The sequence below is a fragment of the Lingula anatina genome, chromosome 7 (assembly GCF_051362555.1).
Source record: "Lingula anatina isolate TDL-2025a chromosome 7, LinAna3.0, whole genome shotgun sequence".
NCBI classification, from domain to species: domain Eukaryota; kingdom Metazoa; phylum Brachiopoda; class Lingulata; order Lingulida; family Lingulidae; genus Lingula; species Lingula anatina.
Genome location: NC_141773.1, coordinates 4632342 through 4649188, shown reverse-complemented (window position 1 = coordinate 4649188; position 16847 = coordinate 4632342). Strand labels below are relative to the sequence as shown.

Genomic DNA, 16847 nt, shown 5'->3' with positions numbered 1-16847 from the left:
TTTACAAAACTAAAGGCATAACATACAATTACTTTATTTAGGTGATCCTCGTGCGAAGAGCGCGACAATAATTAGACAAAATGACGCGGTACGTAAACTGCAAAAGCTTGTAATGATAGTATGTGTGTTTAAAAGCATTTCTTTGTTAACTCTCCATCTTAGCCTGTTATTTTATACGGCAACAGACCGACGATAATGGCGCCTAATTTCACAACTGGCACTGTCCTGGGGCAGGTTGGTTGTCAAGCATGCGTAAATGAACGACGATTGAGGCAGTTCGAAATCAGTCATCACTTTTGGGCCGATTTAGTTTTAACAAGACAACGTATTGACTGTATTTGTTTGTGCGAATCGCACTGTTACTTTGGGATTGGTGCCGATGAATATTCATGATTGTGTTTACATGAGTAAATCGAGATTCCTTTACAGACCTTTTCTTGGAGCCTGGAGGTTTCACTGTAGTCAGAGTCTCTGAAGATGGGGCCATAGCAATAGCCCGAAGGTTCATTGGTCGGAAGGTTCGGTAGTCCGAATTAATGCAGGAAATATTCCTTTCTGTTACAGAGGCAACACAGAGCTAGGGGAGGTTACTCATCACAATATCAAGCAGCTGAAGAAGTTGAACCAAGTGGTCTTTCCAGTTTCTTACAATGACAAGTTTTACAAAGATGTACTAGAAGTTGGAGAATTAGCAAAACTAGGTAAGCTGCCTCTTCAAAGAAGACATATTTGAATTTTTTTAATCCACACACCACAATTTGATAATAGAAATTGTTTCTTATTGCAGCAAATATCTCATTGTATATAAGGCAATAAAGCTTTTTCTTTTACTATCCCATTGTTTAAATTTTATTAAACTGTTAAGAAATATGGTCTTTCAAACCAGGATTAGATTTTGGAGCTTTCACAAAACCTTCATGAGTGGCACTGATGCTTAATGTTCCTTGCTTCTTACAAAAGTGATCAATTTTTTTGTTATGTCCCTGTGATTATTTTGTTTTCCAGCATATTTCAATGACATAGTGGTAGGAGCTGTGTGTTGTAGGATAGACGTCTCAGAAAACCAGCGCAGGTTATATATAATGACTCTGGGAGTCTTAGCGCCTTATAGGAGATATGGAATAGGTACGCATGGGAATGGCACATCAAACAAAACATTAGATAAAGGAGAATAAATACTGAGCAGTATGGAAATGAAACCAAGAGATCATCGTAATTTTTTAAGAGTTGCTTATTTCTGATACATATTATGATACATGAAGTAAACATTTTTTTCTATTACTACATTTTTGAAATGAAAGCATCAGTTTATTTTAAATGCATGATTGAAGAATGACCATATCATTAAACATCATAAAACAGATATCATTTTATTATTTGTACCTATTAGTACCAATTATATAGAGTGGGTTAATATATTAAATACATATAGTAAAATCCATACATTGCTACATAGAGTTCTAGATATACATTGCCGTAGTTCTTGAATATGACGAAGTGCATAAGGCTCAGAGTAGCAGTAAAACCACTCATTTTACATGCATTTATTTATGTTTATGTAATGTTTTAGGTACTGTGATGCTAGAACATGTACTGAAAATTTGTGAGCAGGATGGAAATTTTGACAATGTTTACTTGTAAGTCAGCTATATTATGAAAGGATTAGATTGATTTTTACTTGTAGATTTATAGTCTATAAGACCTTAACATTTTTGAAAAAAATTATATACCAAGCAAATGTTAAATTTTTTGTGTAGATATTTTTCTTTTATTATAAGCAGACGCCCTTGCCACAAATGTTCTTTTGTTGAATACAGATTTTTTTCTTTCCAGACACGTCCAAGTCAATAATGATAGCGCAATCAAATTTTATGAAAATTTTGGATTTGAGATTGTTGAAAGAAAACAGAACTATTACAAGAGGATAGAACCTGCAGATGCATTTGTTTTACAGAAAACATTTAAAAAGTGATGTGGACAAAATTTCCAATTATTCAATGACTACTTGGTTGCCATAAGAAATGTTTGCTTGGATATGTTTATGAAAGGCATCTGTATATGACTATATTAATGCAAACATTTTTTGAACCCTCTTTCAAAATCACATTTAATTAACACGGGAGACATAATTTTTATGCAAATTGTTGATTCGTTCATTCTCCGCAATTTATCAAAATTATTCAATTATTATTCTGTTGAAAAGAATGAAGTCTGAAAAGATCTCACTATCGAATGCCTGTGGCGTTTGATCATTTGGATTTTCCCACCAATTGTATAGAAACTAGAGAGCAGAGGAAGGTTTGTTCGCCATAGAAAAATACTTTTCATTAAGAAGAAAGACTTCCTGTTCAATCAACAGTTTCTTAATATATGATCTACAACTTCTGTTGTCAATTGTTATATTTATAAATCATGACATCACTGGTGAACTAAAACTCTCCAAACCACTTGACATAACGGTGATTCACTCTCATATGTTCCTAATGAGTCGTTCAACAGGACCAGCTTCAGTGGAATGGGATAAAAATAAGACCCAAAAAGTTTTTTTTTTTTTTTTTTTTTGTAAATTGCACGATTTTCAGCCCCATTCCTTCAGTCTCAGAAGTGGGACCCAGTTACTCATTTAACCTCCTGGTTTCGAGACGTGAAGTGTGTGTTTTATACGATTACGCCTGAAATGTTACATAGTATTTTATTGAAAATAAAGCAGAACTTCTTATCTTTTGTGTTATGATGCAGCGTTTTATGTACGTCATACATGTAGTATACGAAAACAAATGAGTGTCAGCAAGAAAGACCTCCAGTTTACTTATGTAACAGCTACTATCTAGAGTAATTGTTCAAACTATGCAGTTAAAGGATGTGTTAAAACTTCTTAACTACATCGTAAAGAACAAGTTGCCAAATTGTTACATTCAACAAGTACCATAAGTTCTGATATATTATTGTTCATCACACTTTAACGCTGTCTTTACGACCTCGCGTAAGACATTGTTTTATTATTTTGATGTAAGAAGTAAGCTAGCATTGCATTATTCTGATATAAAGCAGGGGTTAATGTAGGGAATAACTCCGATGTACAAAACACAGTTTTAACTCTGTCCCTGTTATTTCCAGCTGGTGTTCTGTTGTTAAGCAACAAGATAAATACCAAACGTCCGTGTTACAAAACTGATATGGGTAGTGAAAGATGAAGACAGACCCTGAAAAAGGCATGTTTATAAGGTACAGCTAGTGTGACAAAAATGGTACATGTAGTCATGGACTTATCAGACAATAAACGTCCTTGATGTAGTCCGCTAAGAACCGAAGTCCGTTCCCCATAACTTTGTACAGTTGGCATTCGTCCCATATACACACACCTATTCCGACTAATCTTAGCTTGTACTAAACATATGTGACTCCGGACTTCCATTCCTAGGACGACCATTCCCCTCACACGTGTGAACGCATTTAAGCCGTTTTTCATATCGAGTGGTAGATTTAACTGGACAGATCCACTTTGAGTTATATTCCGAGTGTGACATTATCCACACGCATTAAAGACGCACACCTAAATTCACTGTCTTAAATCATGTTTTATTCTTTATATTGTAGACCTACGTTTATTTTGGACAGGCAGCCCTCGTCTGGTGATTCGAACATTACTGGTGGCAATGCACGAGAAACTTGTGCGCATTTAAATATGGCTTATATGTTAAGGCAAAAACCTGAGTTTAATATATTTATCCCTGTCCTATTATAGCAGTATGCTGTATCGTTATTTCTGCCCCATTTCATAAAGTGTTCCACGTCATACCCAGCAGACGGAGAAGGTGAGGGTATCCTCTTGTCATGGCATCCCCATAATAATACCCCAGGGCTCCGTATCTCGAAAGGTTCGCTATGTTGCGCCCGTGCGCAAGCGTCTCGATTCCATAACCGATTCTATTTCGAGATACGGGGCCATGGAAACGAGACGCTTGCGCACGTGCGCAACATAGCGAACCTTTCGAGATACAGAGCCCCGGTTTACTGGACATGTACGGCAACTATTCGATCTTTTTCACAGGACCTAATCGACACACTCCAGGTCACCCACAGTGATGTAGGCCTCCTCATCCGTGCCAGCAGTGTCTCCCACTGTGATCTGAGCTATGGGCAGAACAGTCTTGTTGGTCAGGTACCCCTCGTCTGACCGCCAAACGTAGTCATTTTCATTGCAGTTACAGAGATGCCCTGAAAATATTGTACATCGATAGGCAGCTAATAGTATTGTCCATAGGGACGTGTGCAGATGTGAACAAAACCGAATTCAAATGTGACTTCAGTGCTTTGTTCCATTTGAAATTCATTTGTGAAGTTTTGTCATTGAATGCACCACTTAAAATAAATTTAAAAAATAATAATTTATATATATGCCAAGTTAGTTGACCGAATATTCCCTTTGAAATGGCTTACGTCAAAATTGGAATGGCAGTCTACTAAAAATAAAAAAAAAATAATAATAATAATAGGCTAATAATAACATCGCAAAGGCCGCATTTTACTAAACGTTACGACAAACAATTCCATTGTACTTAAATGTTGGTCGAAGACTGTCATTCTATGAATTCTAAAGTGCCAAATCAATATTAAATATTTGAATCTTAACGTAAAGGCGCATTCGTTCGAAATAGCCTGGGGAAATATTTGCCTCTTCATGTTTAAGTGGTACTTGAATTTGATTTGTCGATAAATGTCAAACGGACACATCGATTAAAAGTTAACGCCGACACCTATGAGATATTGGCGACAAAAAAGTTACCTCCTGCGCACGTGTTGTTGAAAAAAGCGCATGCGCATCCACTGGTGACTTCTGACCCGTTGCCAGCAAAGTAATACAGTATTTCTCCTTCACGTGACGTCACAGTGCTCCAGCCAACGGTGAGACTATGGTAGCATTCCTTCTTAATGAACTGCTGGCAGCTAGTGGAGGTCTCTGTCAGAAGTCGCAGCTGGGATGGCAGGTAACCTGAATACAGCATGTGAAACGTAGGAAACTACAGGTAGGTCTGTGACGTAATAGTGACGTAATATTCAATCTTAAATAACTAAAAATTGAAATATACAGAAAATTTACTGGTACCACACATCGTCTTTAATATTACGCTCATTAAAATGACTATTTACTGGTGCCCTGAAAACGACATTTTGATCCTAAGAATATAGTGGGTAGATGATGTTTCTGCGCCATCTGTAAAATCTTCCCAAAGACGAATAGGCCTATTTACAGGTGTATTTTAACATTCTATAACATTTCGGGACAATGTATCTCTCTTATTACATGTAAAACCGAGAAAAACAACAATTTTCTGAAAAAAAATTAAAGGGAAAAACGTAACAACCTCTACAAAAAAATACTTTATTTACCTGTGAAAGAGATAGCGTGAACGTAATAATTCCGTTCATATCCCACCACATGGGTCCTGACGTCACTGGCATTGTGCTGCACCCGGGCGATAGGGGGCGTTGTCGACATGTCACAAAACACGTCGAAAGATGGCACCCCGCCCATACCGTCGGGGTCCAGTGTATACGTGCCACTCGTGGTTCTCCCTCGGTTGTCTTTCCATCTGGTACAAGATGCTTCATTCACAACTGAAGTATAGCAGTGAGAATTGTTTGGTGAATACCATCCTCAAAGTCAATTTCCATTAAACAATTAAAATGTATAGTTGAAATAACTAATAAGGCACGTATTTATTTATTTATTTATTTATTTATTTATTAGAGTAAAAGCATACATTTTTACTTTATCTTCACATGCCCCACATTCAAATAACCTATTTTGGTATTCCGTAATATTTTGATCAAACAGGTTTAAAAAACCCAACATATAAGCAAAGCGTAGCATTGTTATATCAAAAGAAATGAAAATAATACATATATATAACATATAACATAAATATTCGAAATCGAAACTTCTTATGACTATACATGGAAAACTTAAAAGCGATCGAAATGCATAGCGTTTGCATCAAAATTCAAAAAATATTTTCTCTTTCCGTATTCCGAAGCTACTTAACTCTTTGTTTTAAACTTAAATCAAAATTTCATTCCCTGTTCATGAGCGGCAATTCAATCAATAAAGAAAAGGCAAGCGTATCACAATTCGCAACATTTGTTGCTAATATTCTAATTCCTTTTTTATTGGTCAGGCCATATTTAATTGAAAGGCGAACGGGGAAAATGAAAATTAATGCACGCACCTTGTATGAAGGTCCAATCTTGATCCTGTACGATTGTTTTGTTTTCATCGTCTGGCAATATGTCGCAAATCTTCAGCGAAGCGGCGTAGTTCGCCGCCATGCAAGTCCCGTTTATCTGCAGAAGACATACGTGGGCGCATTGGCGCTGAGAATTAACGCCAAACAAACGTTGAAAGCCGGTTGCGCCACTCACGCGCTGCCCACGAAACACGTCAAAGGACTTTGACTGAAAATTCTCTGCAATATTCCATGTTAGAGTCCATAGAAACAGCCATGGGATTATCCGCAAAATGAGCGCCATGAAGGAAATGAGCTAGCGACGCTTTAGTTGTCTACATGCGCTTTATCCGCAGTCTTCTGCGTTCTCAGGGAGATCAATTGTTAATACTTCTCAACCCTGGAAGTTTACCCGTGGTTTTTGTAATATGAAAAGGACCTGTATATTTCTAGACATAAAAGGGGTCAAAATTAGTTTTAAACACATCGGAAAAGAAATCTCCTGAATATCACCTAAGCATTTACAACAGAAGATAAAATCAATAATGGACAAATGTTTGTTTTAGAGAACTAAGTGGTTTTCGCTAATGAGAAAATGCCACATGGTTATATTATAAAAAATATCAAATGCGCAATAGACTGGCCAGGGCGTATAATGTTCAACACTTCACATACTACTCAATGGGTGTATTTCTGAAATTGAAACCCTACTGCACGTTTCAAGGACACTTGTTCAAAATGGACAATAGGATTATATCTGGTAATGACGGCGGGGTCGATGGATTTATCTGGAGTGGTAAACAGAAAGGAAAGGCTGTTTCTAAAAACCTTATGAAATTATAATAACGTATACTATACCGTCTGGTCTATATATATGTTTGAACAGACTGAACTGTTTATGAGTGCTATCAACTCAAGACTCCATGTGCTTGCCAAACTAACTTTATTCAAGATATCACTACGCAGAGTGATTAGGTTGTAGTGAGCGCTAGGGTTATAGGTATATCTATATACGCATAACAAAGTAGTTCTATTTACATCTCCCCTTTTCTAGAAAGCTATAACAATTAAATTACTGGACTGCTGTAACTGTAGCTCAGTATTGCTAGCTCTAGATAGTCCCTTGATTTTGGCACTGTAACTTTTTACTGATTGTATTTCTAATGAATAACTTTGAGTGCTTTAAGTAAAGTCAATAATGAACAATCAACATTAACATCAAAGTCAAACAATCAACATTAACATCAAAGTCAACATTTTTTTTAAATGTTCAATGAAAGAAAAGTCTGTCCTCCTGAATGAATTTGATCTGACAGTAATTAACTGTGACAAATAAACAAACAGTCTCTGAATGATTGCAAACTTTGCAATGTTAACAGTCTCTTATATTCACAGTCTTTAGTGTACTCTCAACAGTCTCTGAATTAACTTTCAACAGTCTCTAATTTTAGTGTATTCTCAACAGTCTCTGAATTCACTTTCAACAGTCTCTAATTTTAGTGTATTCTCAACAGTCTCTGTTTTCACTTTCAACAGTTTGTCAATTACAGTCTGTCTGATCCTTTCCTTTCCCAGAAGGTAAAGTAAAAAGAATGTCACTGAAAATGTTGCATAACTTAGTGCTTTCCTGCACTGGCACTCTGAAATAACAATACATAACAAACACAAATGAATGTCAGTCCTCATGTATGGTTTACTCCTCTATCAGTCTTTTGGGTGGTCCTTGGACCTAAATAGAGAAGGACAAGTAACGCGGAGAAAGATCAAAGGATAATCGGCTTAGCGCGAGCTCTTCGCGAAACGATGTGCGTTCGGATCACGTGACCTCCCGTACAGGTAGCGAGCATATCGCGGCTGTTGATGACTTTTTGTGTCATTTGGACAGGTAGCTGGTGATAACGCGAGGAAAACGTTCTGGTGGATAAGTCAAGACACTTATAGAGATAAAATGTAAGTACAATTTCTTTTGCTATTTTGGATGCTAGATGAGAATAAGGTATGTTTGTTCATGGAGGAATTCAAAATGCCCAATATGGTGAAGGCAATCGTGTTTGTTGCCGTAAAATGAGTGTTTAAAATTGTACAACTGCGGTGTCGAATACTTGTCTTTAGCTATGATCCGATAGAAAAATATTTCTAGTCTCGAAATTTTACCTCTATGTAAAGAATTAGCCATAGATGCGGCAATAATTTAACCTCAAATCGTGTTTTGAATTGAAATGACGCAATTCCTCTCCGATTTATTCGACTCGCCGACATCGTTTTAGGTCTGGTATTTTTTACGTACGGTTTAGATAAAGGTGGCATCAACACCGCTGTGTACTATATGTATAGGTTTATGTTACTTGCTTAAGTGAGCCCGAATTATGGAATGATAATTAATATTTTTAACTCTTAATATGGGCTCTCGTTGCAACATGGCACCACACATGCAATTGTGACACACAAAAACGCACCTGTGATCCTTTTAATATCCTTTTATCAAAGTTGACATTAACACTGCTCTGAAGTATATATATATTTACACATTACCAGCTACAGTCAGCTCCGGTCTGTGAATGATAATTATTATTTTTATAACTCTCAATATGGGCTATCATTGCAATATGGCACAACACATGCAATTATGACACACAAAAACGCACCTGTGATCCTTTTAATATCCTTTTATCAAAGTTGACATTAACACTGCTCTAAAGTATATATATATTTACACATTACCGGCTACAGTCAGCTCTGGTCTGAAAATGATAATTATTATTTTTTTGACTCTCAATATGGGCTATCATAGCAATATGACACCACACATGCAATTGTTACACACAAAAACGCAACTGTGATTCTTTAAATATCCTTTTATCAAAGTTGACATTAACACTGCTCTAAAGTATATATATATTTACACATTACCGGCTCCAGTCAGCTCCGGTCTGAGAATGATAATTATTATTATTTTAACTCTTAATATGAGCTATCATTGCAATATGGCACCACCCATGCAATTGTGACACACAAAAACGCACCTGTGGGCCTTTTAATATCCTTTTATCAAAGTTGACATTAACTCTACTCTGAAGTATATATGTATATTCACATGACCGGCTAAAGTCTGCTCCAGTTTGAGAATAATAATTATTAGTTTTTCATTTTTAAATTGGATTCCCTAAACAGAATAAAGACGATTGACAAACACCCTCATTGGTCTTATAGTGAAAGTGTATATGTGGACATGTACACATGCAAAGTTCATGATTATATTTACTCGGGTAATGGTCATAAAAGTAGATCTTGATCACATTTGTGATAAGAGTCTCACCTCTGTAATTGCCTTGCTACATTGCATTATCTTGTTATCAGGTGCTTGAAATCTTTGAAATAATCCTGAGACATGCCTTTGGATAGCACCTAGCTGGCTTTATCAAATCATCAAAGGGCCAGACGGCTTAGTTACCTGGCTGATAATGATCTAGAAAGTCCATGCCTAACAAGGGAAGTAAATTTAACTAGAGGGAAAATTTACCTGACAGGTAGAATCTTGAGATGCATTTGATAAGGCTTACCTGTGGTTCAAATGTCCAAGTAGAAGTTAAAAAGGCAATTGTCATTTATAGTAGTTTGTGATAAAAACATTCTTATTCTCTTCCAGATTCTCTCCACAAGATGTCGGAAAGTTAAAATTGGACAATGCACCATTGCCCAAGAGGAGACTCACTAATTAAACATTTGGACAGTAATTCACATAGGTCAATGAGAAATTAGTTTATACCTTTTATAAATAAGTTAATACTACTTGGATACAAATAGGAAAGAACTCCAACATGACATTCACAAAAAGAGACAAGACAAGAAAACTGCACATGTATTGTATATTCATCATCACTAGCTTTGTAACAAGCATTTTAAAATTTTAATGTTTACTTTTATAATAATAAATATTGGAATGTACTCAAGTTGTTTTATATTTCCTATCTTATAATGAAAAAAAAAATCAAATGTAAAAAACATGGATTATATGTTTAGACAGTTTTTTCTTGCTTGATTGAAATTGCATATTCAATTACCTCAGAATACACTAACTACAGGTTTAAAAAATCTGATCCTGATAAAATTCATACTCGCATTTGACATTGACCCTCTTGCAGTGATATGCGTCTTATTTGTCAAATCTTTTATTATTTAAAGTTGTGTAAAAAAAAAAAAAGTGAAAAGAAATAAAAAGAAGATTTTTTATATCAAATATATGCATTTTTTATTACCATAAGATCAGTATTGGTGAAATTAATCTCATATTGTAAACGGGTAACTTTTAATGAAAAATAAAGCGAAATAAAAATGAAAGATAGTTGCTGAATGAAAAAAACAAATATTATAAATACTTATAATAAGTTCTTGAATTACGACTGCTTTTCAGTTACTGAAAACAGAAAGCCATATTTTGGTTACTGGTGTATTATTTTCTACCAAACTAATACGACAAATCTGACTCTTAAATAACTAATTAAAATTAATGTAAACCTAGATGAAATTTCTAATTAAGATCTTAATTGCTAAGTGAAAAAACCCAAATGTTATAAATGCACAAGATCATACTGTCTGTTTGTTGAAAATCTAGGTAATAATTCAAGCTGTAATTCTACTCTTCCTTTTGAGAGACTTTCTCAATCCTTTTTCTTTCGTAAATGCAGACACAGATTCTTGGTACTTTTCTTTAAGCTGTCTGCGAAATGAGTGGCCCCTAATGGTAATATATAATTTCACAAACATGCTAAAAAGGTCCATTTTTAATTTGTCTGATTCACTAGCAGTCAGTTCTTGTGTAAATTTGATTGATCTTCCGGGGTGTCACAGCTACTGGTAGGCCTACATGTAGGAATGAGATTTCCGGTCGTTGAGTGCGTATTCCTGTCCTGTCAGAGACTACCTCACGGACAGGGAAAGGCAGCAGGTATTGAAGACAAACTTCATACCCCGTTTTTATGAGGTAACGGGGAAAAATGCCGAAAACCCCTCAATAAATTTCCACGTGTTGACGGAAACCTGTGTGCTCGCAACTGCAAGATGGCGGCAATGCTGTATCATAGCAACCACGAGGGACTGCGAGAAATTGCGTTATCAATGCAGAGAAACAATAGAAATGCACTGAAGCACAGCGCGCGCTACCTTGATAGTAAGCTGTTCAGACGCCCGTGGAGCTATCAAAACAGATTATGTGAGACAATAGGCGAATGTTTACCCGAACGCACATAGCTTCAAAGGAAGATGCCGCGTTTCTTGTCCTTCTCTATTTAGGTCCAAGTTTGTTGTAACCTGTTTTGCTTTCCAGCATGACTCTGTCACCTGGTTGCAATGCTGGGAGTGGTTTAGCTGTCTTGTCATATGTGTTTTTCTGCTGTAATCTCCTTTCTGAAAGGCGGTGTGTGATTATCTCTGGGTCGAGTATTTTCTGAGCTAGTAATGATTCATCTATAGGTATGTCACTTTTGGTGCGACGTGCCATCATCCTCTGGGCCGCTGATCCAAGCACTGGGTCTCTTGGTACATTTCTGCTATTGAGCAGGTTTAAATAAGGGTCACTGCCTTCACGTGCACTTTTCTCTAGAAGCGCTTTTGCTGCCTGTACTGCTCTTTCTGCCAATCCATTACTAGACGGAAAATGGGGGCTACTGGTTACATGGTTGAACTTCCAAGCTTGGCTGAATTCCTTGAATTCTCTGGCACTGAATTGTGGACCATTGTCAGAAATGAGGATGTCTGGAATGCCAAATCTTGCAAAATGCGACTTAAGTTTTTTTATAACTGTTGCACTGGCTGTACTGTTCCCTAGGGTATTGACTTCATACCAGCTAGTGTACGAGTCCACTGTTACCATGTAGTTTACACCTCTCCACTCAAATAAATCTGTAGCCACAATAGACCATGGTCTGGTCGGTACTGGGTAAGACATAAGTGGTTCTTTCTGCTGGTGCTTTTTCATAGACAGGCACACGGTACAGTTTTCTACAATACTGTCAATGTCTTTCATCATGCTGGGCCAATACATTATGTCTTTTGCCCTTGACTTTGTTGCTTGACAGCCTCCGTGTCCTCTGTGTGCTTTCAATGCATATTCATGCTGTAAAGTTGCTGGTACGATGATCCGGCTTCCTTTCAGCACTACACCTTGATCAACTATGATCTCATCTCGGAATGCGAAATATTGTCTCAAATCTTGGTCGCAGTTCTTTTCGCTTTTAGGCCATCCCTCATGAACTGCACTGCATACTTTCTTCAGTATGGGGTCCTTGGCTGTGGCTGCTTTTAGCTCTTCCATCCTGTAGTCTGCGACAGGTATTATGGACAGAACTTCCACGTCACTGCTCTCAGTTTCATCCTTGCCTTCATTCAAGTATGCCCTTGACAGTGTATCAGCAACCAACAAATCTTTCCCTTTCTTGTATACCAGTCTGATGCGGTATGGTTGCAGCTGTAGTAGCATTCGTTGCAGTCTTGCTGGGGCACTTGCTAGTAGCTTTTTCCATATGGAGATCAGTGGTTGGTGGTCAGTTTCAATGGTTATGTCCTTGCCATATATATAATCTCGGAATTTTGCGCATGCAAAAACTACTGCGAGAAGTTCCTTCTCAATTTGGGCATAGCGTTTCTCTGCGTCTGACATTGCTCTGGATGCATATGCCACTGGTTTCCCATTCTGTAGACATGCAGCTCCTAAGCCTGCTTGTGAAGCATCACAGGTCAGTGTGACTTCCTTGGAAACATCATAGTATGCTAAACAGGAATCCTGACTTATCTCCTGCTTGATTGCTTCTAAGGCTGTGTCATGTGCATGGTTCCAAACAAATGAGTTATCTTTGCGTAGAAGTTCATTAAGTGGTGCGCACTTCTCACTAAGCTGTGGAATGAACTTGGACAGGTACTTGGTCATACCTAGAAAACGTAACAACTCTGTCTTGTCTCTGGGTTTGGGCATCTCCTGGATTGCTCTGACCTTCTCTGGGTCTGGTTTGAGACCATCAGCTGTGAATGTGTGTCCCACATAGTTCACACTGGTCATCTTGTATCTGCACTTGGATGCGTTGAGTTTTATGTTGATTTCTTTCAACTTCTGAAGAACTGCTCTCAAATTTTTGTCGTGTTCCTCTTCTGTTGCGCCTGACACTAGGATGTCATCCATTATGATTTTACATGGCAGCCCGTTCATCAAGTTTTCTATGGCTTGCTGGTATACTTCTGATGCTGAGCTGATTCCCATTGGCAGTCGTAGGTATCTGTAGCGACCGAATGGTGTACCAAATGTGGTCAGGTAAGAAGATTCTTCTTCTAATGGAATGCAGTAAAAGGCTTGCTTGGCATCTAAAACAGTGAAGTAATGCGCATTGGGCATATCACTTATGATTTCATCCACGGTTCTCATGGGGTACCTGGGACGCTTGATTGCCTTGTTTAGGTCACCTGGATCAATGCATATCCTTATTGTGTCCGTGTTTTTCTTCGTGGTTACCACCATTGCTGAAACCCAATCTGTAGGTTTGGTCACCTTGGCTATGATTCCTTGGCTTTCCATTCTTCTTAGTTCCTGCTTGACCTTGTCTTTAACAGCAACAGGTAGCTTGCGTACTGGCCTGACTACTGGTGTCACTTGGGAGTCAACTGTAATCTTGTACTTCACAGGTAGTTGTCCCAACCTTTGGTCAAAAATATCTGGGAATTCTGCAAACATGTCTGGTGTGGTGTTCACGCTGTACACACTTTCTCCCAGTTGTAACAGCTTCAGCTTCATACAGTCTGGTAGTCCTAATAATGTCTGGACATTGGCATCAATGACATTGAATTTAATGTCATGTGTTTCACCTCTAAGTTCACAGGGTAAAATGGCACTTCCCACTGGAGTTATGGCATCTCCAGTAAAGCCAATAAGTTTCATTTTGTCTGCTGTGTTGATGCTTTCTCTGCCTCGAAGCATATCAAACGTTGCCAGGCTCATTACATTGCATTTAGCTCCTGTGTCAACTTTGACTTCTGTGCTCACATCATGGACTAGAAACTTTACATGTAAGTCTTTCTTTGCTGCGTGTGGGCTATGCACTGAGTCAATTTTAAGTAAATCTGCTTCAGTGTCACTGCAAGAGTCAGTGTTAACTTCTCTAATGACCTTGTGTGTACGGGGTGATTTACTTTTCTGTGACTGGCTTCTACATGCAACTTGGAAATGATTGAGCTTACCGCACTTGTGGCAACTTTTACCATAAGCTGGGCACTTTCCTTTGGCGTGACTACTGCTGCAGTTTCTGCATTTGGCCGTCTCACTTGCTTGTGATCTGCCATGGCTAAAAGCCTGTCGTGGCTTCTGTGCCTTCTTTTTGTTGACTAGATGCACTGTCACTGGATTCTGCTGTTGCATTTGCTTGGCGTCGACCTCGGAGCACTCGTGAATTTGACAAATGTGCACCGCTTTTGTAAGTGTGAGGTTATTCTCTCTCAACAACACCTTTCTGGTATTCTCATGTTTTATACCGATGACTATTCTGTCTCGTAACATGTCTTCCTCAAGGTTACCATAGTTGCAGCTTTTGATTTTGTGTTTCAGGTCAGCTAAAAATGACTGAAATCGCTCGCCATCTTGTTGCGCGCGTAAATTAAATCTGTATCGTTCAAGTATAACGTTAGTTCTGGGATTACAAATCTCACTGAACTTGGCCTTTAAAATGTCTGGATCTTCTTTGTCTTCATCGTCATTGAATGTAAATGATTCAAATTTTTCGATAGCATCGCTACCGGCGAGATTTAATAGCATGTACGCTTTTTGCTTTGGCGTTTTCTCGCTATAGCAAGCTCCAACATATATATCGTACTCACGCACGAAAGTTTTCCAGTTCTGTTCTACGTTTCCTTCGAATGACAAAGGAGTAGGTTTTCTGAGTCCTTCCGCCATAATTTAAAATACTTTTTCAGTCAGCGGGTTTCCTACAAACAGGTAAATAATCCCACTCCTGACACCATGTTTATGAGTGCTATCAACTCAAGACTCCATGTGCTTGCCAAACTAACTTTATTCAAGATATCACTACGCAGAGTGATTAGGTTGTAGTGAGCGCTAGGGTTATAGGTATATGTATATACGCATAACAAAGTAGTTCTATTTACATGAACTAATATTTGAAATAAAACTATAAATGTTCAATGTTTCTTCCTCGTCTCTATTACTTGACTTAGGACAACTAAGAGGCAGGGGTCGATATGTAATACCATTTTTTACGACCCCTGAAAGTGTCAACCAACGATTTATTCTTGACTGAACTACTGAGCGGTATTGACTCAAACAGAGAACACGGCATTGCACATTTGACAAAATTGGGGAATAACGATTTACTAAAGAAAGTGAGGATAATCTGAAGACACACAGGCACCCTACACGTTACACCATTTTGTTATTATGGATATAAGTGCACACCGAGGTACTAATATAAGCTATTAAGAAGTCCGCTATATTTGTATACACTTTCTCGTACGTTTGCCTCTATTTTAATTTACATGTACAATAACAGAAAAAAACGTCATACAATTTCAATGCCTGTTTAACCTTGATCATGACTTAGTGATTTTAAAATGGGCAAACTTGCTTTGAGTTGAATATAGGGGAGAGCGGGGTGGGTTGGAACGCGGGTAAGTTGGAACATTGGCTTTATTTCTTAAATCACAAGACCGATCATGTGCTCCTTCAGCATAAAAATGTCACGTGGCATGGTCATTCATCTGGTAAACTTGTGGAAGTTTCGAAAATGCATTAAAAGTTTTATGCGAAAAAAACTTATTTTCGCTACTCGAAGTAAGTTTTCATATTTTTGACATTCATCGTGCTGTAAACTAAAGTATAAGGATTATATCACTGAAATTGTGCAAAGCGTTTAGGACCACCTTGATGTTCAAAAAGCTGTTGTTTTTTTTAATCACTTCCCACGTGTTCAAGAAATACAGTGTCATAAGTAGGCCATGACGTCATGGGGGCTGGTCGGAACATTTGACATGGGGCCAGTTGGAACACTGTCAGGGGTGTTCCAACCCACCCCGCACGGTGTTTTTCATTTTTTTAAACCTCTCTAAATGTTTTAATTTCAACTTTGAAGAGAGTAGTAACGTAGTAACCCAGTACAACTCCAACTGGAGACGAAATCTAGCTGATAGAACATCTCCAAGATGCCGGAATGTACATGCGTGTAGAAGATACAAGGGGGGATGGTCACTGCTTGTTAAATGCAGTTGCTAGCTGTTTGGTCGAAAATTGTCTGCATGCCCACTGTTGCTTTTTGCGATAAATTGCTTTAAGATGTGGAAGGAAATGTCGATTATTACTCTGCTTTTCGCGGCAAAATGAAAATATTCTAGCTGAGAGCCTATGTTATGGATAAACTATACAACACCAATTCTGCCGATATTGTTTTAGATGCTTTGTGTAATGGGTTGGGGGTTGCTGTTAATGTTTAGTGAACGAGGGCACAAAATCCGCCAGAAAAGACAAACATTCACCTCGTAACTTAGGCATAGATTCAGTTGAAATCTCAGTTGCCCTCACCGGAAGAGGTGCTACAGCACACTAAGGCTTTTAGATCGATCTAGATTACTGTC

The 16847-nt window shown here is 37.9% G+C and overlaps 2 protein-coding genes across 2 annotated transcripts; one reads left to right on the top strand and one right to left on the bottom strand.

Annotated features, from left to right (window-relative positions):
• The first annotated feature begins 15 nt into the window (after positions 1 to 15).
• Positions 16 to 2719, top strand: LOC106175963 (N-alpha-acetyltransferase 50). The gene is made up of 5 exons (XM_013558163.2): positions 16 to 88; positions 565 to 701; positions 1006 to 1125; positions 1571 to 1637; positions 1834 to 2719. Exons 1-5 carry the CDS (start codon positions 81 to 83, stop codon positions 1970 to 1972), a joined length of 471 nt encoding a protein of 156 aa, XP_013413617.1. The 5' UTR covers positions 16 to 80; the 3' UTR covers positions 1973 to 2719.
• Positions 2720 to 2839: 120 nt separating this feature from the next.
• On the bottom strand, positions 2840 to 6645 carry LOC147760651 (contactin-associated protein-like 2). Its single transcript, XM_087018297.1, has 4 exons — positions 6231 to 6645; positions 5392 to 5619; positions 4787 to 4993; positions 2840 to 4218 (listed from the first exon to the last, which is right to left on the bottom strand). Exons 1-4 carry the CDS (start codon positions 6529 to 6531, stop codon positions 4055 to 4057), a joined length of 900 nt encoding a protein of 299 aa, XP_086874423.1. The 5' UTR covers positions 6532 to 6645; the 3' UTR covers positions 2840 to 4054.
• Positions 6646 to 16847: the final 10202 nt, after the last annotated feature.

Coding starts and splice junctions, on each gene's coding strand:
- LOC106175963 (XM_013558163.2), top strand. Junction 702..1,005: donor TGGAGAATTAGCAAAACTAG/GTAAGCTGCCTC, acceptor TTTGTTTTCCAG/CATATTTCAATGACATAGTG. Junction 1,638..1,833: donor AATTTTGACAATGTTTACTT/GTAAGTCAGCTA, acceptor TTTTCTTTCCAG/ACACGTCCAAGTCAATAATG.
- LOC147760651 (XM_087018297.1), bottom strand. CDS start 6,531: ATGGCGCTCATTTTGCGGATAATCCCATGGCTGTTTCTATGGACTCTA. Junction 5,620..6,230: donor AGATTGGACCTTCATACAAG/GTGCGTGCATTA, acceptor GCTATACTTCAG/TTGTGAATGAAGCATCTTGT. Junction 4,994..5,391: donor TCACGCTATCTCTTTCACAG/GTAAATAAAGTA, acceptor TGCTGTATTCAG/GTTACCTGCCATCCCAGCTG.